The sequence below is a fragment of the Zerene cesonia genome, chromosome Z (genome assembly GCF_012273895.1).
Source record: "Zerene cesonia ecotype Mississippi chromosome Z, Zerene_cesonia_1.1, whole genome shotgun sequence".
NCBI lineage: Eukaryota > Metazoa > Arthropoda > Insecta > Lepidoptera > Pieridae > Zerene > Zerene cesonia.
Genome location: NC_052122.1, coordinates 8466106 through 8487389, shown reverse-complemented (window position 1 = coordinate 8487389; position 21284 = coordinate 8466106). Strand labels below are relative to the sequence as shown.

General features: G+C 32.5%; 1 protein-coding gene across 4 annotated transcripts; it reads left to right on the top strand.

Moving 5' to 3' along the window:
• Window positions 1-1140: 1140 nt before the first annotated feature.
• LOC119835647 (DENN domain-containing protein 1A-like) lies at window positions 1141-20106 on the top strand. 4 transcript variants are annotated; one of them, XM_038360600.1, is made up of 14 exons: window positions 1141-1377; window positions 1973-2128; window positions 3322-3459; window positions 4280-4463; window positions 4767-5024; window positions 5918-6019; window positions 6155-6267; window positions 6564-6672; window positions 7535-7723; window positions 11364-11396; window positions 13180-13286; window positions 14130-14313; window positions 14908-15273; window positions 19316-20106. In XM_038360600.1, exons 1-14 carry the CDS (start codon window positions 1361-1363, stop codon window positions 19562-19564), a joined length of 2205 nt encoding a protein of 734 aa, XP_038216528.1. In that variant the 5' UTR covers window positions 1141-1360; the 3' UTR covers window positions 19565-20106. The 4 variants fall into 4 exon arrangements, with proteins under 4 accessions (XP_038216528.1, XP_038216530.1, XP_038216531.1 ...); XM_038360601.1 differs by lacking the exon at window positions 1141-1377 and adding an exon at window positions 1745-1862; XM_038360602.1 differs by lacking the exon at window positions 11364-11396.
• Window positions 20107-21284: the final 1178 nt, after the last annotated feature.

Genomic DNA, 21284 nt, shown 5'->3' with positions numbered 1-21284 from the left:
TATAGACAACTTTTTATCCCGATATTCCTACGGGATACGGACTTACATGGGTGAAACCGCGGGGCGCACATAGTATCATATTATAATGTAATCGCTCCGTTGCGACGAACAAGACATAAGGATAATAATAGGTCCATACTGTGCCTGTTACAACAATAAACCACAACATTTTGGATGAAATTTGGAAAGAAAATCGTTCATGATCCAGGGTCAAATTGTATTGCAATTGAGGGCTAATTTATTTCTAAAATCTAAAGTTAAAAAGTTTTTCAAGCAGAAAACAGCTAGAAATATTGTTTTATTTATACTAAGCCTTTGTATATTCAACCGATCTCCAAACAAAAGGAAGTTTTCTAATCGACTGTATTTTTTTGTTTCTATAAAACTTGATGATTTTTACTATGATTAAATTGATGATTACTTTGATTTAAAAACTCATGTAATCCTTGTTCACCAATAATATGGTCAAATTATGACAATGTGAAGGCGATATCGTTTTTTATTAAAAATAATTAGGCATAATAAAATTTCCATTGACGTATCAAGAGGAGAGACGTATTACGGATAGGTACACCAACAGTACTACAGTAGCAAGCGATAAGGTGAAGGAATTGGATCCGAATCCCACCATAGATACTTTCTGTTTTTTTTTTTATTTTCATGTAGGTAGGTAGTATTTAACTTAACACTTGAGCATGTATTTAAAAAATGCATTTAGGTACCTACTTGGCTAATTAATATTATTAAAACTAAAATACGTTAGAGCAAAACTACGGCCACGTTTTGTCTATACAAGATTAAAAAAAAATTCTTGCTATGCGGACCTAAAACTGAAAAAATTATGAGTGTTCCATAAATTACCCAAACATTTTTTTATCATGGAACACTGATCTGACTCTGGGTCAATGAGTGATTAAGGATTCTGTAATTATATTATTACAGTAAAATTATGAATTTACCTGTAGTATATTTTAAAGATGTGATTTTATATAATGAGACACAAGGTTACGAAAAGGGCTATCAAAAAATCATCATAATCTGTGATCATCTATAACTTCATGATCACAGTTCTTTTTTGACATCATCGATGAGCAATTTATTTTTAACCTGTGGTAATGTGTCCATCAAAAAGTCAAACTCAAAAGAGAAGTGATTAGTGAAATACAGCAAAAAAGCTTGAGTCAATAACATCGTCTTTCATACAATATTTCAGAATCTAAATCTAATCAAAATGTCCAATGCAGCGCAAAAGTGATTTTCAATGGCTTGTGATGTTTCATAAGAAACTCTTAAATAAAAAAGTTTCTCTCACTTGTAGCAATAAGATGTAAACGATATTTAAGAAGGTCCACGTCCAGACATGGGTTCCAGAATACGGTAACGAAATTATACTTTCAATTTTCTAATTTCGTATTTCGTTGAATCATACAGTAACTTTCATTTTTGTGATCGATCCTAACGTAATTTTTACCTTGCCAAATCACTTAACCTCATTTTTTTCTTTTGTGTCGAGAAACAACTTTGATTTATTTTTATTTTGCGCTACTAATCTTCTGTGTCTGTCTATATGTGCATGAATTTGCCATCAACAATATTACCATTTCCTGTGCTGTGATGATTCTATGTATGCAATTTACTCATAAATGTCAATAAGAGATGATTGGGTGTAGTTGAACAGTAATTGATATCTCCCCCTCTGTTAGCGCACAACACGAGCGACAGTACAGTGTTTCTATATGTTTATCAACAGTTTGATAAGCATAGGAGTAGGCGTACAACTGAACACATCACTTTTAACTTTTTTATTCAATCGAGTAATTTGTCAGTCAGTGATTTCGTAGTGTAAAAATGAATACACTTGGGTATGCAATTTTGTATTGTTATATTTCTTGAATCTTCATTTATATTTTAACATTACTTGTTCTGTATTAATAAATTTGTACATATATTTAATTGTATTATTACATTTCAGAGATACAGTGCGATACTTATTTGAACTATTCTGTGAAGTTTCGCCTGGAGATCAAGCAAGGGAACCTTACATTGTAAAAAAATACCCAGATTCATATAGAAATGAAGAAGAATTGAAGAATATTCCTAAATTCACATTCCCGTGCCAGTTTGATAAGTAAGTGATAATGTTATTTCATACTTTGCATTAAAATTAAAGAACATATTTATTTAATATGGGAATGCGGTTATATCACGCGACATGGTAAGGAGTAAGTGGTTTCAGTGTCAAAGAATCTTACATTTTTTTTTTTTTTTTTATGTCACAGTCGGCAATTGAGCTGGTGGGACGCCTGATGGTAAGCGCTACCACCGCCCATGAACATTTGTAGAGGCGTAAAGTCGATTACAGACCTTACGCCTCTACAAATGGATTGCCGACTTTAAATTGGGAAGGGATTGAGAAAGGATTGGCGAGAGGAATAAAGGAAAGGACTGGGAAGGGGAAGGAAAAGGACATGGGCCTCCGGCTCCCCCACTCAACGAACGAAACACAGCAGAATGCTATTTCACGCCGGTCTTCTGTGGGGGTGTGGTACTTCCCCGGTGCGAGCTGGCCCAATTCGTGCCGAAGCGTGCTCGACTACCACATACAAATGATTTTATGTTTGACAATTATGAACTGCCCTTAAATGTTACATCCTCTATTTCAATCCTTTCTATCTTTTTTTTCGCTATAAAAATTCCTGTTCTTTCCTAAGTTTAGGCATGAAAGTGTAACAGACAGAGTTACTTTCACATTTATAATATTATGAGTAGGGATTCTTTCATCTTATCATATTGTTAGCAAATTTAATTGTATGCTTCCTGTACCAGCTCCTTCAGTTTCGGCAATAATAATGTTGATATGATATATCTGTTTTCATTTATCATAATATTGAATGTTCACAGTAGTATTCTCAAAAAATTTTGAGAGCATTTTGCAAATATGAATGTTGAAATAAAAGGAGCATTAGGTTAGGAGATATATTAATATAAATGCTTTCTATTTATGTTCTTTTTTTATTATATAAAAAGTAGCTTGACATTGTAAACCTTATTTTCCATTTGCTGTATGTAACTAGTTTTAAAATTTCTAATTTAAACCAAAGTTGCTAAACAATGCTCACTACATTATGGGCATAGAACAATATTATTCTACCTAAATAGATTTGTTTGTTTGAACATCCTTATTTATTTGATGGAATATCTGGAAGTAATGGATCATTTGCAAAAATACTTTCACCAATAATACGCATGTCCATCATTTGTTATACCTATTAAAATTTTCATTACAAATGAATAAAATTGAAATTATCTCATATTTTGCAGCACTTATATACAAAAATACTCTTTTGTATTGACATCAGTGGATTCCAAATACACATTTTGCTTTTGTCGATATGATCCAAAAGCAAATACCACATTTCTCATATTGTCACATTTACCATGGCATGATATATTTTACAAGTGAGTATAAATTTGTTTTAATTTTGAATAATGTATATGTATGTTGCAATGCAATTGCTTTTTCTGTAGATTATCTTTAATAAGTATTTTTGTATTGTCAAGTTTTAATTATGATATTGCAATCATTGTTGTAATACAGAATAGAGAACATTTCAAAAATTATAATAATTTGTTAGAGGATTTATAAACATAACATGGTTATTTTATCAATTATGAAAACTACTGTCTTCTGCTATTATTATGGTATGGCAATATTGTGTATGCTATAATGTTTGTTTTTATGTGAGTATTGTATTTTGACGATATGATGCATCTTCTCAAATTAAAGGATTCAAGTAATACATTACATTGTAAATTGTTGAAGTCTCATCTACTAAATTGCTTTATTATATTTTCAAACCATTCTTAAATAAAGTCTAAACATATGCATATTTTATATAAAAGTATACTTTGATTTTTTACCTTAACCTTAACTGATTTATTAAAAAGCCTATTTAGAGGTTTGCTTTTGCATTAAAGATATTGTTCTTTCATTCTTGTTTAATATTAATTTGGTTGATTGTTTTAAAATTATTTGGCAATGCTAATTCAAAATATATTTTGTAATGTTGCTTAAAACAATAAATCTTATATTATTATGGTAATTTGTTTGATTCTTAAATTTACGCATTCATACCTGCAAATATGGCGAAATTTTATATGTAATGCGATGTGAATTTAGTGTAATTTAATTAGCAATGCATAATTTATCAATTTATATAAATTGCAAAATTTCGGGATCCATGTCCCACATTGGTTTCAATGATAATTTGTTTTTCAGTTTATTAAACTGCATAGCTAACCTAGCGAATAGTCCTGAGAGAGGGGAGCTGACATCGTTTCTAGAAGCATGTCGGATAAGGCCACCTATGCCCGGACATACACTCAAAGTCACTTACAATGCTGGTCATAATGTGTTCTCATGTCAATGTCCAGATAACAAGCTGCCAAGTATTCCGGAAAATGTAAGTTTAATCTTTATTGGTTTTGGAGTGGCTGAAGCAAAATAAATATCATAAGTTAATATTTACGTGATTCCTTAGTGTTGTAGGCTATACATGTACCATGGTTGAAGACGTGACTTTGCGCCCCATCATCGGTCCGCTTGTGTTAAAATATTGTTGAAACACATTTTGATTAAAGTATCCTTATTTTTTTTATTTTTACGAGTTTTTTTTATCTTACTTTAAATAAGTTCTAGAATAAAAAATTGTGAAACTTATCTGAATCATCTCATCAAATGTAATGATGTACCATTTAATTTCCAGTATAATCTCACGGAATACTTCAGCGCAATGGACGGTAAATGCATGGTGGGATTATGGGCTGCGCTGTTACATGAGCGACGGATAGCCATAGTCGCTTCTAAACCATCTCGGCTCTCGGCGTGTGTGCAAGCCGCTAATGCGACGCTGTTCCCGATGTCATGGCAACACATATTCATTCCAATATTACCTAAACACTTGGTCGACTATCTATTAGCACCCATGCCATTTCTTATTGGAGTTCCCGGAAGCGTGATGAAGGTAAATTGCTGTTATATAACGCGTTACATAATAGCTCGTAGTGAATTGCTAAAATTGTCTCTGTGTTCAGTTATAGTGTGATTTATTGTGATTAAAAGACAGGGTATATATATTGGTGTAATTTTTTATACATTGAATAGAAACCGCAATGGGGATCGTATTCTGTTTTCTTTTTGATACATTGGTTTGATTGATTGGGCAATCTATTGCCGTAAATTCGCAATACATAGCCAATATTTTGTTATAGTGCTATGAACTATAATCTTGGTACCGTAATGGTGTAAGCCTTATGTTCAGGATGACTGCTACGTAACTTGATATTGGTACAAATGTCATCTCTCTCTCTTCTCAGCCTTTGTCTGTCCACTGCTGGACGTAGGCCTGTCCTATGATACGCCATTAGGCCCGATCAAAAGTTTCTTGCTTCCAGTTTTTGCCTGCTACCTTTTTACACGCTTTTTATTAGCTTCACCTGTATGTTTGTTTGTTTGTTTGTTTGTTTGTTTGTTTGTTTGTTTGTAACCGACTTCTTTGGGCGCGATTTTGACCCACTTTAAACGGCCAGATTTCGTTCAAACTTTGTAGATTTATTGAGGACCGATGACAATACACTAATTTGATAAAATTAATACAGTTTTCAATTTGCAAAATATGATTTTTGTCAAAGCGTGTTTTTTAGTTTTTTTAAACTATTATATTTTATGTATGTCATCACTCCACTCCACAAATGTCATACTTGCTATTAAATAAAATGTCATACTTGCTATTAAATAGAAAATTATGCAAAATTTTTGATTAGCTATTGATGCAATTAAAATATTTGCTATTATTAAAAAAAAAATACCCGTATAAATTGTTCTACTAGCTTTTCATAACAACGTTTTTGGTCGCAGATGGTGCGAATGTCGGAGCTGGGCGACGTAGTTATCTTAGATGTAGATGCAAATGAATTAAGATCTCCATTTAACGATTTGGAAAGTCTCCCGCCTGAATTGGTAAGTTGAAGGCAACTGAATAATATAAATTAGATTGTAAGTGTATGGCTCTTCATATCTAAATACATTCTATTAAGTAGCTATCTCATACATACATTATTAACATATTGGCATGATTATTTTAATATATTTCAGGTGACAAATCTAAGAAAAGCATTAGGCGATAAACATGTTCTTGGTGATGTCGTGTCCAGGGCGTTCTTACGGGCGTTAGTTTGTTTGATTGGAGGCTACAGGGATGCTATAAGGTATGGTAGCATTTTGTAATAAAAAAATAAATAAATACAACTCTTAGATAGTATTTTCTTGTGTTTGATTTTACGCGAGTATTATACATTTAGAAATTAAAAACTTTTTAACGGATTCCGTCTCCCCGTGACCACGCTCGCTGTAAAGTGTTCGAAACGTCGGGTTAATAATGTAATGAATAAATCGCGTTTAAATTCCGTTAAAAAGTTTTTTATTTCTATAATTCTTAGATTTCAAAAATAGTAAAAAAAACACCATTTAATTTATCTGACAAAACATATAAAATATGTTATAGAATCGAGAGAGGTGAACGAATAACATTCAATCCAGAGGCGTTCGTTAAAACAAGGAAAAATATGCAGCCGTTCCTTAAGAAAATACTCCAGTCACAAATATTTCAACAGGTAAATGTTTTTTTTTATAATAATGTCTATGATCACCTATTTACAATATTAGAAGGGGTAACTAAACTAAGCATCTTTTAAAGACCTTTAATGAATATAATTAATGTATTTTAAACACATGTTATTACCCATACAAATAGATTGGTAACATCATACCGATACTTTCAAAATTAATTCACAGTCACGTTGTTTGTCGGCGATGGACTCCCAAACTGTTAAACTGATTTAATTCAAATTTGCACCCCATGTGCAGCTTGATCCAACTTGAAACATGTGATAATTTATACTATTTCAATTACGGTAAATTACTACCTGGGCATATAATAAGTTTTACAATGCGTCTAGAACAAAAGGCAATAAACAATCTGCAACAAAGACGACGTTTGTGTTAATCACACACTTAACAAGCATATATTTTAAATTGTTGAATAAAAAATTAAGAATCTGTGGGAGTCGAGCACGCTTCGGCACGAATTGGGCCAGCTCTTGTGTTTCGTACGGTGAGTGGGGGAGCCGGAGGCCCATATCCTTTTCCTTACCCTTCTCAGTTCTTTTCTTTATTCCTCTCATCAATCATTTCCTAAACCTTTCTCAATTAAAATCAGCAATCCATTTGTAGAGGCAAAAGGTCTGCAATTGACTTTAAGCCTCTCCAAAATGTTTATGGGCGGTGGTAACTTTTATCATCAGGCGACCCACCAGCTCCACTGCCGACTATGACATAAAAAAAAAACTTATCAGAATCACTCAATTAACAAATATGTATATTACACTTCACATATTATACTTTAACCAGGCAGTATGCAAACTGATCACTGAAAATGAAATTCACATTTTTTATTATTATTATTTTTTATTTCAGTTCATTGACGAGAGGCTGGACCTCTTGAATTCAGGCAGGGGCTTCAGTGACGAGTTCGAAGTGGAATGCAACAATTTCGCCGACAAGCTGAACACGGGCAGTGGGCAAAGACTGAAGAAACAATACCGGGACTGGGCTAAAAACGTGAAAAAGGAGGGAGGCGCTTTTTTCAAGACTGTCAAAGATAAGGTATCTCCTCTTTCCAATCTAAACTATCAAAGATATGACGTAACTATCGCTTGTGCGCGTGTGGGTGCATTGTGTGTATATGTCAAATGTTAAACGCTTTTGTGTGGGTGCATTGTGTGTTTTATTCTTGCGTGTGTGCTATAAAAAGTAGTCTCGCTTTTTATGGGCAAATTTAAATCTTTGTGTGTAGGGTTTTTGTTTTTGTTAATATGATGTTATGTTAATATATTTTGATCTGAATCGAAAATGGCATGCAATGAGTCTATCTGTAATCTAATGATTTGTTGCTATGGATGTATAACTGATACATTTAGATACAGCTGTTTAATACATTTTTAATGTTTATGTTATTAAATTCTATTAGGCCAATGCTTATGTTATGTAATGTTACAGTAATTGATGAAAATCTCATGAGTCTCATTACAGCGACAGAAGCCATAATAGCATATCTTTAAGAATTTCTGTCTGTCTGACTGTACGCACATCACACGAACATTACTGATGAATCGATTTGAATGCAGTTTTCATAAATTTGCTTGGGGTTTTTATATAATGTGGGATGGAATTGATGAGATGGAAATCTCACAAAAAAACAATAGATTAAATTATTGTAAAAGCGTTGTATTGAGAAGCTTTCTTGGTCATGTTTGCAATTTCTTATAATTTCTATTTCATGATTTGAATAAATTTATAATTTGACTTTGTGTCCGTATTTATTAAGTGTTTATCACACATACATGAACACACACACACAAAAACACACACATTAAATAATTCCTATATAGTTAAATGTTCTATAACTTATAACTAATGTGACATATCATAAATAAATTTATTTCGCTAATGCCTATTGGTGGTGTTGTGTAAATTATAGTATGCGTGATGGATCTATTTTGCTTGTTTATTAAATCTTCGCTAAAGCTTAAAAGACACGTCTGTGACATTTATGATTAGGATATGAATAATGATGTCGTGAGCAAGTATGTATCTACAGCAATTGTTCTATTTTTGATGGACTTCAGTTCAAAAGAGCGTTTTCAAATATTTACAACAAACAATTTGATTGCTATCTGGGTGAATATACGCTATTTGATTTTTTTGTGTCCTTAAAGCAAATGTACTCTGTTTGATTCAATATCAATAATTTATCTATTTGACACTATCAATTAATCTGTAATGATGTGGGCCAGAAGATTATTCTATTTTTATTTGATTTATAAGCACCAGAGGAAAATGTGTTACCAGAGGAGTGACACCATTGGCAGAGTGACACAAATTAAGGCAGGGAAGTAACAAGCCATTGATTATTAGCTAAGAAATGGGACTAATATTAAATAAAACATATAATAAACGGTAGTATTTGAATTTTTCAATCAACATTTTACTTTTCAAATACATCAACTGGCTTCGGAAACTTGTAGAATACTCTCTTACCCTTCATACATATATTTGGCACCGGTAAAACGGTCAAGATCTGTTCCCATTTAACATCAGACGTATATTTTCATTAATTTTGAAAAGACTACCGCTTTTACTAGAGATCTTAAAAAAATAACCCTGATCTCTACTTCATCTTCATCAAAATCTGAGGAACATACGCCAGCATACCTATATTTTTTATTGTTAATATTGTATTCTATAACTACAAAATCTCCATTCCTCAGAGTCCATTATCTCCAATATCAGTTCCTAAAGTTCCTAAAGCTACAATTTTGTCAGCGGCCCGTTTACATGTCACGCTTTTTCAGCTTCACGCTTTTTTGTAATCTTTCTTCCCTTGTTTGTCTCTTTTTAACATTCGCCATTATGTTTGATCATACCCGACTCTCTAGAACAATTAAAATTATGTCTAATTAATGAATTGTCACAAATAAAACAAAAGCTGATTGCAATTTTGAAAATTTAAGTCAGTCACGACCACAATTTTAAAGAATCCAACAACACCTCACCTGACAAAATCCGTCCAGCCGTTTGGGCTGTCGAGCTTGCTAAAGAAATGGGCATAGTGGATTTGCCACATATATACATACATACATATACAATAAAAACATCATATATTAACATAAAAAAAAAATAGTCACTTCACTGATGCTTTTGTATTCCTCTAGCACAAAATATGCCAGAGAAGTGACGCCAGAAAAGTGACATAATTGCACATAACCTACAAAAATTACAACTCTTACTTTTCTGATCACTGTTTAACTTAATACATGAAATCTAAACACTATAAATATTTCATTGGGCAGATAAAAATTTTTGTAACGATAAAATACAAAATGATATACATACCAAAGGAAATACTCAAACGACTGGCAAAACCACGCTGTCCTACGGTGAATCGCAAACTGACACAATATTATTGGAGTCTTGCTCAAATTCGTTAGCTTTCTTCTAACTTCACACTGTTGGTATGCGTGTAGTTAAACTCAAAAACATACCTTCGCGGTTTTAAATCAAATTTTACTTCTTTTAATTTCGCCAGATGAAGTGACATAGTTGTAACAGGACATGAGTATAACTTATTTTTTTTTACATTATTAAATATTTTTAATATGTATTTTGATAAAATATGTTTCGATGTTTATACAAGCATATGATCGTATTTAAAAATAAACATAATTGCATACGTATTATGAGTTTTTAGTGATAAAATCATTATATTGTAGTAACGGGGAGGCCAGAGGAGTATACATTTATACCTTTTTTTAACAATTAATGCTATAAATTTAACAATTACCGTAAATAGGCTATGTGGGCCAAAAAAAAGAACACATTATGTATTGTTTAAGTTAAGGGAAACGATGATATAATAATTTTAACTTAATTTTTTTCAATGAACCATTGTTATTCAAATAGCGTATATTGACCCATCTAACGATAAAAATTAAGTCAAGTTGCCTGAAATAAGTTAAACATTTACTAAAATGCCCTGATTTTATTTACCTAGTATTTACTTCTTGATGGCATTTTCATTTTATGATACCAAAATAGTTTGTGAAATGGCCAGAGTTCCAGGTGTCTGTCATCATTTCTACCTCTATTGGGGTTCTTTATTAAACAACTAGCCGATCGCCCCGTCTTCGCCCATGGTACATAAATATCCTATGTTCCTCAGGGAAAATGCAGCATTCTAATAGTGAAAGAATTTGTGAAATCGGTGCAGTAGTACATACAAACCTTTCTTCTTTATAATATTAGTATAGATTTGACTCTAGTCAGCAGACAAGTAACGTTGTCTATTATTGTGAAATGGAGCTGATTCACTAACATTTGAAGTCCTCAGAAGGTCTTTCCAATGGCTAGAAATCGACTGCCATGGATGCTGTTGTTCATTTCCATACCTCCGAGGCCATTTACATTGGTATACTAGCACATCTTGAAGGTTCAGTTGTTAGCTAATTATTGCCCTAAATCCATCACGTTTTATTCTGCTATTCGCTTCAAGTATTTGGTGACACAATTTAAGATCTTATAACATAAATATGCACAAACATTTATGATAAGAACTTTTACACACATAATTACAACTAAACGAAGGTACAAAAGGTAGGATATCCACACGCATTATACTTTGTGTAACTGCATGCATGCTTTAAATACATGGGACTGTCGTATTGCTTATAACTGTGAATATTTACAGGCGAACCCCGCAGTACAATCGGCTGTGAAAACGGTGAGTCAGTCAGTGACTGTCAATGTACCAAATGTCTGGTGTTCACCGCTTAGTGGAAAGTACTTTTGTATGCTCGTAATCGAAAATATACATTTCATTTCACGGGTCATTCGATCACCTTGATAGTATATGAGAATTAATATTTGTATTTTGTTATTGATCGACGTTTTGAGTGTACCAAACTTTGATCTTTATAAGTATGTATGAACTATGCTGATAAATGATAGTTTCAAAATTGTTCACAATTGCGTACCGTTAGATTGCAAATGACAGGACTTTTTGGTTAAAGATTTTTTGGATAATCACGACTAATACATGATATAGTCGGGAGACTATGAGGTTATTTTGAGATGTTATTATATAAGGAACCTCCCTCAAGTATAATTACTTTAAGCCATTTACCTTCGGTCGAATCTATCAATAATCTGTAATCTGTTACAACAAAAGTTATACTTTTCTAACATTTTCTAAGTGATTTTGATAACAATCCGCATTAGCTGCAAAGCTAAAAATATCATACCTAAATAATTAAAATATATGTGCGTATATAAAAAAAATTGTAAATGTTTGGTATACTCAAACACTCTTTATCAATTCTTGGTATATTTTTGATAGATTATACATTGTGAATTTTATGTAGCTATTCTATTATATTTATCTACATATTATATATTTTATTATATATTAGTGTTGTGGGGTATATGTGTGCGTATATTTGTTTGTTGTTATATCTATGTGTGTTTAATATTTGGATATTAACATTAATATATATACATACATGTAGTATATAATATTAATACGACTTTCAAATACATCTAGTATGGATTATGGTTTAATATTATTTAGATAGTTTCTGTTTTAGTTGATTCTTTACATTCTAATGTGTAGTTAGTATATGATCACAATGTACATTCCACAAAGTAGTGAATAATGAGCACATGGTTTAAGTATTTATTGCATGTATTGCATCCCCCCTGTGTCACTTGATTGGACAAGACCCTGGCAACCCCAATTTTTAAACGATTCACATAAGACCTTAAGTTGAACTTGTTTAAATGGTTCAAAACCGTCTTCATATAGGTAATTCGTTAGGCGTTATGTACATTGATTTACTAATACAATAGCAAATACGGAAAATGCACTCCGTACAAAATTCAAATTCTTTTCAAAAGGTCCTTAGGTAAAATACCGTATTTTCTTAATTCAACCTTATTGTAAGTAGTTCCATGAAATTACCGCGCGAAATTACATTGTTTCACGAGCTTTCTGACATTTCCTTCTCCCTGTCGCGAATGAACAGTACTATATAAACTACTGTATAAGTAAATCAATTATGAAATTTATATTTGGTATAAAGCAAATATTTGCCCTTTGACTCTAGATATTGTTACTAGTTACCAACGCTCGATCGTTTATCCCATATGAAGCATTTAAGTTCGAGATACAGATATATATTGTAGCACTATAAGAAATACAGTATTAGAGATATTCTATTGGTCATGCATCGTTTAAGAATTGGAACGAAAGCATGTTAATGTACGTTTGCTATTTTTTTATGATTATAATTGTTTTGAGCAGCATATGAATAGCAATTTTAGGAAAGCTAATAATTTTATAATCAAATTATAAAGATCTCTTTATCATTTACATAAATATGTTATGTTTATTATAAAATAAAGATAAAATCATGAACAAAAATTGTATCGTTAAAACTATATTATTCGTGCATACAAACTGTGTAATAGTGTCATAGATAGATTATTTAATGTATTTTTTTCCATAGGTTCGACAAGGCGGCAAAAATGTGAAATCTGCAGTTAGAGGATTAAAAAATAAAATCCCGAAAACGGGATCTAGACCATCCTCTATAAATACCACAGATGATAGCAGGTATGTTTTTATAGCCACTTCTATAATTATTTAAAAAAGCATACAAAATTCTGTATACCCGATAGATGGCGTGGGGTGTTCCTTAGACCAATGAAACCGAAAGAGTTCAGAGATTATATTACTAAGGCGGTTTGGCAAATAGCCGCGGTTTCGAATCCCACCTCGTGATCAGTCTACACTAAAACTAATAAAATATTTGATTTGAGATATGATTAAAACATGGTAATCTCTATACTCAACTGCTAGGTCTGCTAAATGGTTATTCATTAGTATATTCTACCATCCATAAAAAGCTACCTCATTAATTTCAGTATTAAGAGGATCTGTTATTATTTCTTTATTTCCACCATAAATGCATTGTTAATTTACAGTTGTATTATTTGCACGTACAGTTGAATCTTAATATATAGAAATCCAGTGTCATGATGTATGTTCCGAATGAACTCTTCACCAACTCAACCGATTTTGATGATATTTGGCAATTTATGTGTAATTTGGTCCAACTTAAGATAAAGGATAGTTTTTATTTTGGTTAATTATAATAATTTATAATCTTCATATTTTTAATTATTACTCAGCCATAGCAACGCGTGGCCGGGTATGCTAGTATCTTTATAAAATTTTCTTAGTGCAGAGTTAATATATTTATTATTTATTTATCCATGAAAAGTTTTGTACGCTTGGTGTGATATTTTTTTAAATGTTGAGCCCCCACATTATTTATCCATTCATTAACTGATCCATGAGTTCCCGGTAAATCGCTTGGTTCTATGAAATTTCCTTCATCAAAATTTTGTGCAGAGTCCACATATTTATTATATATCTTTCAATGAAAATCGTTAGATTCTCGTGCGGCTCCGCGACCCCAGTCTCCTCGGACTCGGACACGTCGCCGTGCCGCGAGCCGGCGCGCGAGCCGGCCGCGCTCCCGCTGGACTTGCTCACCGAGATGGAGTTCCTCTTCACCAAGCGGCGGGACAGTTTCCCCGGCTCGCCGCGGGAGGTCGCCACTCTGCCCGATAAATCCGTGAGTTAAATGTGATGTCTCATTTGATGAGTTATTTGGCGCTCTGGTCGCGCGGTGAATTGAAATCGCGGGCTGGTGGCGAAACGCTTTGTAACTTTGACTTCTCTGAGTCGTCTCAGTATCGTATATGACGAGCGATTTTAATTCACCGTGCTTGAGGGAGACACACTGATGGGGCATTTTAGATTATTTCAAATTTGTAGTGTTTTTTTTAATATTTCAATTAATAGTTTAGTTACGCTCGTTTCGTACGCTTTAACTCATAGCTTTTGATACGCAGCCGGTTGGTTCGCGTGTAGAGTTGGACACACTTTGGGTATTGACTATCCTGTACTGTATATACTGTAAACAACTCTCTAGCTTTCATATTAACATTCCATACTCAGCACGTGTCAAAAGTTATGATAGAATGTGGATATCCGTATCGATATCGATGTGCCTCTAGCGCTTTCGGATATCGTCAGTTATATGAGCGCATTTATCGTTCGTGTTAGCTTTATGTGTACAAGCTTCTCACCGGTTGTTACACGGCCGCGCATGCACCAGCGTCCGCTGGAGCGCCGTGGCACATTATCGAAACGTTTTTATTTGCAGAAGACCCTGTCACCACAACCCCCACCCCGATTACTGGAACGTCCCCACCCCCCACTCCGATACCCAATCGTGTCCACGGAGAAATTAGTCGATATATCGGACGCGCCCGCGCCGCCGCCGCGCGCGACCCCAGCGCCATCTACGGCGCATTTCATTAGTAACATCACAAAAAACGCGCCGTCAGCGACCGACTTCCACACGAGCACCATTCGGTTCTCGGAGGGCGGCGACAAAGCGAAATTGAAATTAACGCTGTCGAACCAAAGGCGGCAGTCGAACGCGTGCAACGGCAGTGCGGTCAAACTGCCCGCGCCCGCACGTCCCGCCCGGCCCGCCCGGCCCGCGCACAAGCCGAGGACGCAAGAGGTAATTCTGATATGCGCCTTTCTTATTATATCCGTCCTGCTAGTGTACGTTAAGGACGTCGCATATTCACATTGATGCGAGCCGATCGTTCGCACTAACTTCACTACACTGTATTCATTTTGTTGGACTGTTGTTAACGATTGATCAATATATATCTAACATTCGCATTGTTGTCCGTTCATTCCGGGTGATTTCCCTCCCTCACGATTGGTGTACAACCGAATGAAATGATGGTAGACTCGACAGTTGTACTAGAATTGAGCAGGGATCTAGGGAAGGATCTCGTCGCTGCTGACTAATTATGATATATTATGTATAATTAATACTTACCCAACCGTTCCAATAACAGAGTTTCGGCGCGGTAATGCTCCCTGCTTCCCATATCGCTTTTTTGTTTCGCTTTGCATTACGTTACATTAATTTTTATAGGAATGTTGCTCAGTTACGGTGTATGCAAAACATATTTTCTGTGATCTTTTGTGATTTTGTAGTGTATGGATTAGTGAGGTTTGCTACGACGCGGGTGGATTTTTGAGTTTGGTTTTGAATAAACTTTCCTTTACTCTATATTCGCATGGGGCATGCCTATTAGCTTACACCCGTAGCATCAATAACTTACAATGATACTTAATTTTATTGTGTTATATTAGATAAATTTTATTTAGGAAAATATATATTTTGAATACATTCAAAATGGCTATTATTGTGATATATTGTGTCCGAGAAACTTTCGATGTTGACTGAATAATTGAATGAGGAAATGGTGAAAAACTATTTGTACCATTACCTTTATTGACATTAGTTCAAGGTTTCCGACTCGATAGTCAAATGTGTTTGTACTTAGAACGTGATATATATTTTATCTAAAATTGACTTTTCTCTTCAAGCTCAAGGAATAATCTAACACTTATAATTATATAGGTATTCCAAGAAAGTTGTGATCACATACATTTATTCTAAAAATAATATTACAGTTAAGGGAAATATACTAGAAGTATATATGCGTTTGAAATAGTCAAAAATATCATTGCAGTTCAATAACCTACTGCCAAGTAATTAACGTGTATATTTATTATTACTGAACTGTGATAATGTATTTTTATCAAAAAATTAAAGACCACTGAATTATTGATCAAATTTAATTTAAATGATTGTTTATAATCGACATTGTTTCAAACGACGAGTCCAGTGTTATCAATAGAATTGAATTGAAAAGCGCAAAATAGATAACTATTGCGATAAATGTTCCTTTATATATGCAAATTTCTTATTATTTTGTAATCTATGAGATATCAAATCTTTAATAAATAGGGCATAATACCTTAATTGATATTATTTAATTTATAGCCTGTTCGACAGTGCACATTTATTTAGCATTATATTTTTTTTGTTTTTACAATTATTTGTTTATTTTTAAAATAAAATTATTTTGTAATCAGTGCAAAATGTTGTTTTATTTCTTTGTTTTATTTCATTATTGATTATGGACGGTTGCTAGGCGTTTTTGAGGATGACTAGTTTTTGAAAATGCCCTGTGTAATTATTTTAGCTTATTTCTTAAAACGTGGTAAGTTATAGTAAATTGTCCAAAAGTATTTTTTTATTTAGTGACTAATGCTATTTAGGGATTTTCTTCATGGATATTTTTGACTACTTTAAACGCAATATAATCACCAATTGCATGAATGTTTAATTTACTTTTTGCGCCCTTTGAATCATAATCAAATTATTAATAGTATTTACAATGAAAATCGGGGAACTGCCGTACTCCGTAAAATCCTATAGTATTCGTATTAAACGTATTTCTTACAAACGTAATTGCGATTAATTTTATTCTAATTCATAGTACTATATCGGTTATAGAATCGATAGAATGGTATATTATACCTTTTTGTTCGAGAACTTTCGAAATTATATAAGAAACAACTTGGCCTTATCTCGTTAAAGCGCAGATGTTACATTGTTATTATTATGGGCACTAAACATAAGAGGTGATGGTGGAAATGCGTCGTTATTCTTCTTGTATCATATTACGAGAACTGTTATGACGTTATCGTGTGCCTTTAATGCTGTACAGAAAATGGGCCTTTTCATTCGCAGTATAAAATCCACGTATGTTATTTCCAACGCATGGAAAACAATTCTTTCGACATTATTGTCATAAGAGAAATAATTATATTTAGCGATATGTTATAGATGCAAATTGTAGTAATTCTTAACTAAAAATATAAAGAATATAAAGAAAAGTATAAAAAATTTTCGTAGATTTTTGTAAAATACAAAAATGCATGTTATCGAAACATTTCAATGTTCTAACTCGAATATAAAAGCAGAGGTTCTAGGCGTCCTGAGCACCGGTGATGTCTGCATGCACGCACTAATAATTAAAATTTTTAAGGGGATGTTTTTGTCAGGGTGAAGGTTAAAACCCCTTGTCTATTTTCATTGTATCGTGTACGTGTTCTCTAGCTAAATCTTGGTAACGGCATGTAAATTGTACATATGAGTACGCATTGTGTTTGTAAATATTACGTATAAAATGTTAACGTTAATTTCCAATACATTTCTCTTTGCCAGATTACGCAACACTGATATGGAAATCAAAAACTCTATTTAAATAAGTTTTTATGTGAAATAATATGCGATATAGACCGGATCACGACCGAAACTATAAAATGTGTTTTTATCTGTGCAAAACAAAAAAATAACCATCGTTTTATCGCAATATTGACGTTGTAAAAAGGGTATTATAAAAATTATTACGTTTATGACGTATATATGTAGATACTTAGCATTTTTGGTAGCAAAAAGTTATTTTTTATGTCAAAATTCTTTTGTTGAATTGATGGCAAATAATATATGATTATATTATAAGCACCTGACTTACGAATGTATATGGGCGGTGACCACTTAACATCATGTGGCACACCTGCCCATTTGCTTACTCTTAACTCTGGCATATTATAATATTATGCTGATTACTATATTGTTAATTTAGATTAAGATGTGTCTGAACTAAGTTATATATTCAGACAGTTCTTGAGGATTCGCGAAGATTTGTTCTCTTAAACTTAACTTTGTTTTGATGAAGAAAACTTTATTCTTAAAACCCAATCAGCATCTTATATCTCCTCTACACACTAGCTTAATATTAATCAAATATAAATCATTAATGATTAATAGAAAAATCATTAAGGAATTCGTATAAATTCTGTGTTTCGTGTTTGTCCACTTTTACGTCTATATAATGCATGAAGGATGTCGAGTGTATTGTTCGGTTATATGATAATGAATAACTCTTCACGTATAAAATACTAAATAAAGTATATATTTATTTTTACCCACTAATTGCTATATCAGGTACTCGTATGTGGTCTATTTGAAGCAGCTTTCTAAGCTTAAAAATAACGCATGAAAATCCAGTTGTACGAATAAAATAATAATATATTTAATGTTATATATAACCCTTATAGCTTTAATAATTTGCTATTATTTAAACCCTACATATTTAAAAGTCTCACTTAATAGAAGAAGCAATAGTGTAATGTAAAATTCACTTTAAAATACAATCTTATACAAAGTAAGTGGTTTTTAATTAGTGCAAAATTTATTATAGTAGCGAATAAACAGAGATCAACTAATTAGTTTAATGTTTTTTTTGTTCGATGTATTAAAGTTGAAACGTACTATATGAATGAAGCGCGCTATCAAATCTCGTATTTCAACGTTTCTTTTTCAGACCCAAGTCAAACCGATTATATGGGAGATACGGAACGGAGAGAGTATATATTTCTAAGGCGTCTGTACAAATATATTAAAATATTCAAAATTTATTGCACGTTCTTGGTAAGTTATTGTTGCATTAGTATTGTGGGTGTCCGTAGTTCGGCGATATAGTATTGTGCATGTGAGCGCCTGTTTGCTACAACCTATTTAGTACCTCCGTAAGTTTCCATAGAGTTTGATTTCCAATCAGTGTTGCAATTGGGTTGTACGGGTACACTGGTATACTGCTTTGTGTTAACTCACATATTTTTTTCAGTCGTGTGGGTCTGACGTGGATCTCATAAAACTGGACGATTCGCCGACAGGCCTCGAAGATTTCGATCCGCTCAAGTTTCGGGATCGAAAGGAGAAAATCGAAAAAATGAAATCTTCCACCGATAGTGCACTTTTGCACGAATACGGTTTAGATTTCAGCCAGTTTGGTCTGTCGAATTTCACAAGTACCTCGAGCGCGGATCAGGACACATCGTCTAGTGTGCCTAAAGGGTGGACTACGTTCAACTAACCCATCAGCTTTATTAATAATAATAACGTGCGCAGGAAAATGTACCTAATAGACCATACGATCTGTGGTTCGTTGAAAATGGAAAGTTTTTATAAATGTGATTTTCTCATTGCTTTATTTTTGGCGGCGCAATTTTTTCTTAATATATATTATCTGTATTGAAATGGAATATAGTCTCATAACAAATAACGTAAAGGCGTAATGAGATATCTTATAAATTATATCTGTATAGATAAAAGGGACATCGCTTTTGTGTTTAATTATATTTAAATTTTTAATTATTTATTTAGTTTTATTATTGTACATAATGTTACATATCAATGAGATTTGTAAATTTAATACATTTATCTTTAATTAATATAATATTTGTATATTAGTAAATGAATTGTATTATACTTTATAATATTATTTATGTTATTGTGAAGGAAGTATAAAAACTCAACAACGAAATTCACAAGCAATATTTATAATAAACATACATAGTTACCTCACCATCACACGAGATATTTAAAAAAATAATCAATCGCGTAATGGTCAACATTTGAACATGAACATGAACATGGCATACGTTATTGGTACCATGAAATCAATCTACGCTATTTATTTATACGAACAAATTAAAATATCATCACCTGTGTTATATTCACTTCAATGGAGACGTAAAACACTTCCATTTTAATAAAATAAGTGTAAAATACTCGTAATTCATCACATTTCAACTCTATTTCCATTATATAATGACGGCAAAGACACGTTTTTTTTTTTTATTTTATCTGTTAGAACGCACACGGATTTCTCAATATAAAGTAAAAACACTATTATATTTCAAAGTTTATAGGATCCCAATATCCGAACAAACCATTGCCTCATTTCCTTCTTCAGGTCAAACAGTAATATATTTTTTTTTCATAAGGTTGAAAATCTATTTAAAATATAGTTAACACACAATGTTTCTCGTGCCAAAAACAAATAATCCTTTGCCGTTGTAGATTTAGAATTAGGTAATGTTCGTATGTTTGAGTTATATGCTTGAATAATTAATTGAAAGCTGATATTGGTAGGAGAGAATAGATCTACGCATCGCGAATATTATAATAATTGCTTTCTGTTCTTCCGTTTTGTTATATTTTGTTGTTATAATTTTTTATTATCTGTTGTATCAGCCCTACTCGAATGTAAAACGAGCTATGTTTTGCGCTGAGATTTCATTTCTTTTTTTTTTATATATTCAATATAAAAAAATAATAATAATTAATTAATAACAATTGCTTTTGATTAACGATTATATACTTTTAATCTGATACATAAGAAGATAATATGATATTATTTACACGTCCACATTTGTTACATAGTACGTGAAATTCAACGTATAACATAGTTCGAATACCATTATTTGAAATCGTAATGATTTCAACACTTTTCCATGTAAATTATTGAAGTACAATTAGATGTACGTAAAATAAGGGATTCGTCTATGTAATTTATTTATATGTATGATAATTGAAATGGGTGTAAATGCTAGAGACATACTCAATATTTTAAATGTGATCTATGGCCATCCTGCATAGTGTCCGTGCGTGTCATTATTTCATTAACAATATACATAAATCGCACACAATATATCAACTTTTGACAATAGTTGGATTAAGTAAAGTGTAAGGTTTTGTATAAATATAAATCCATGAGTTTATTACGTAGTTCTCGTATTTCAATTATCGTA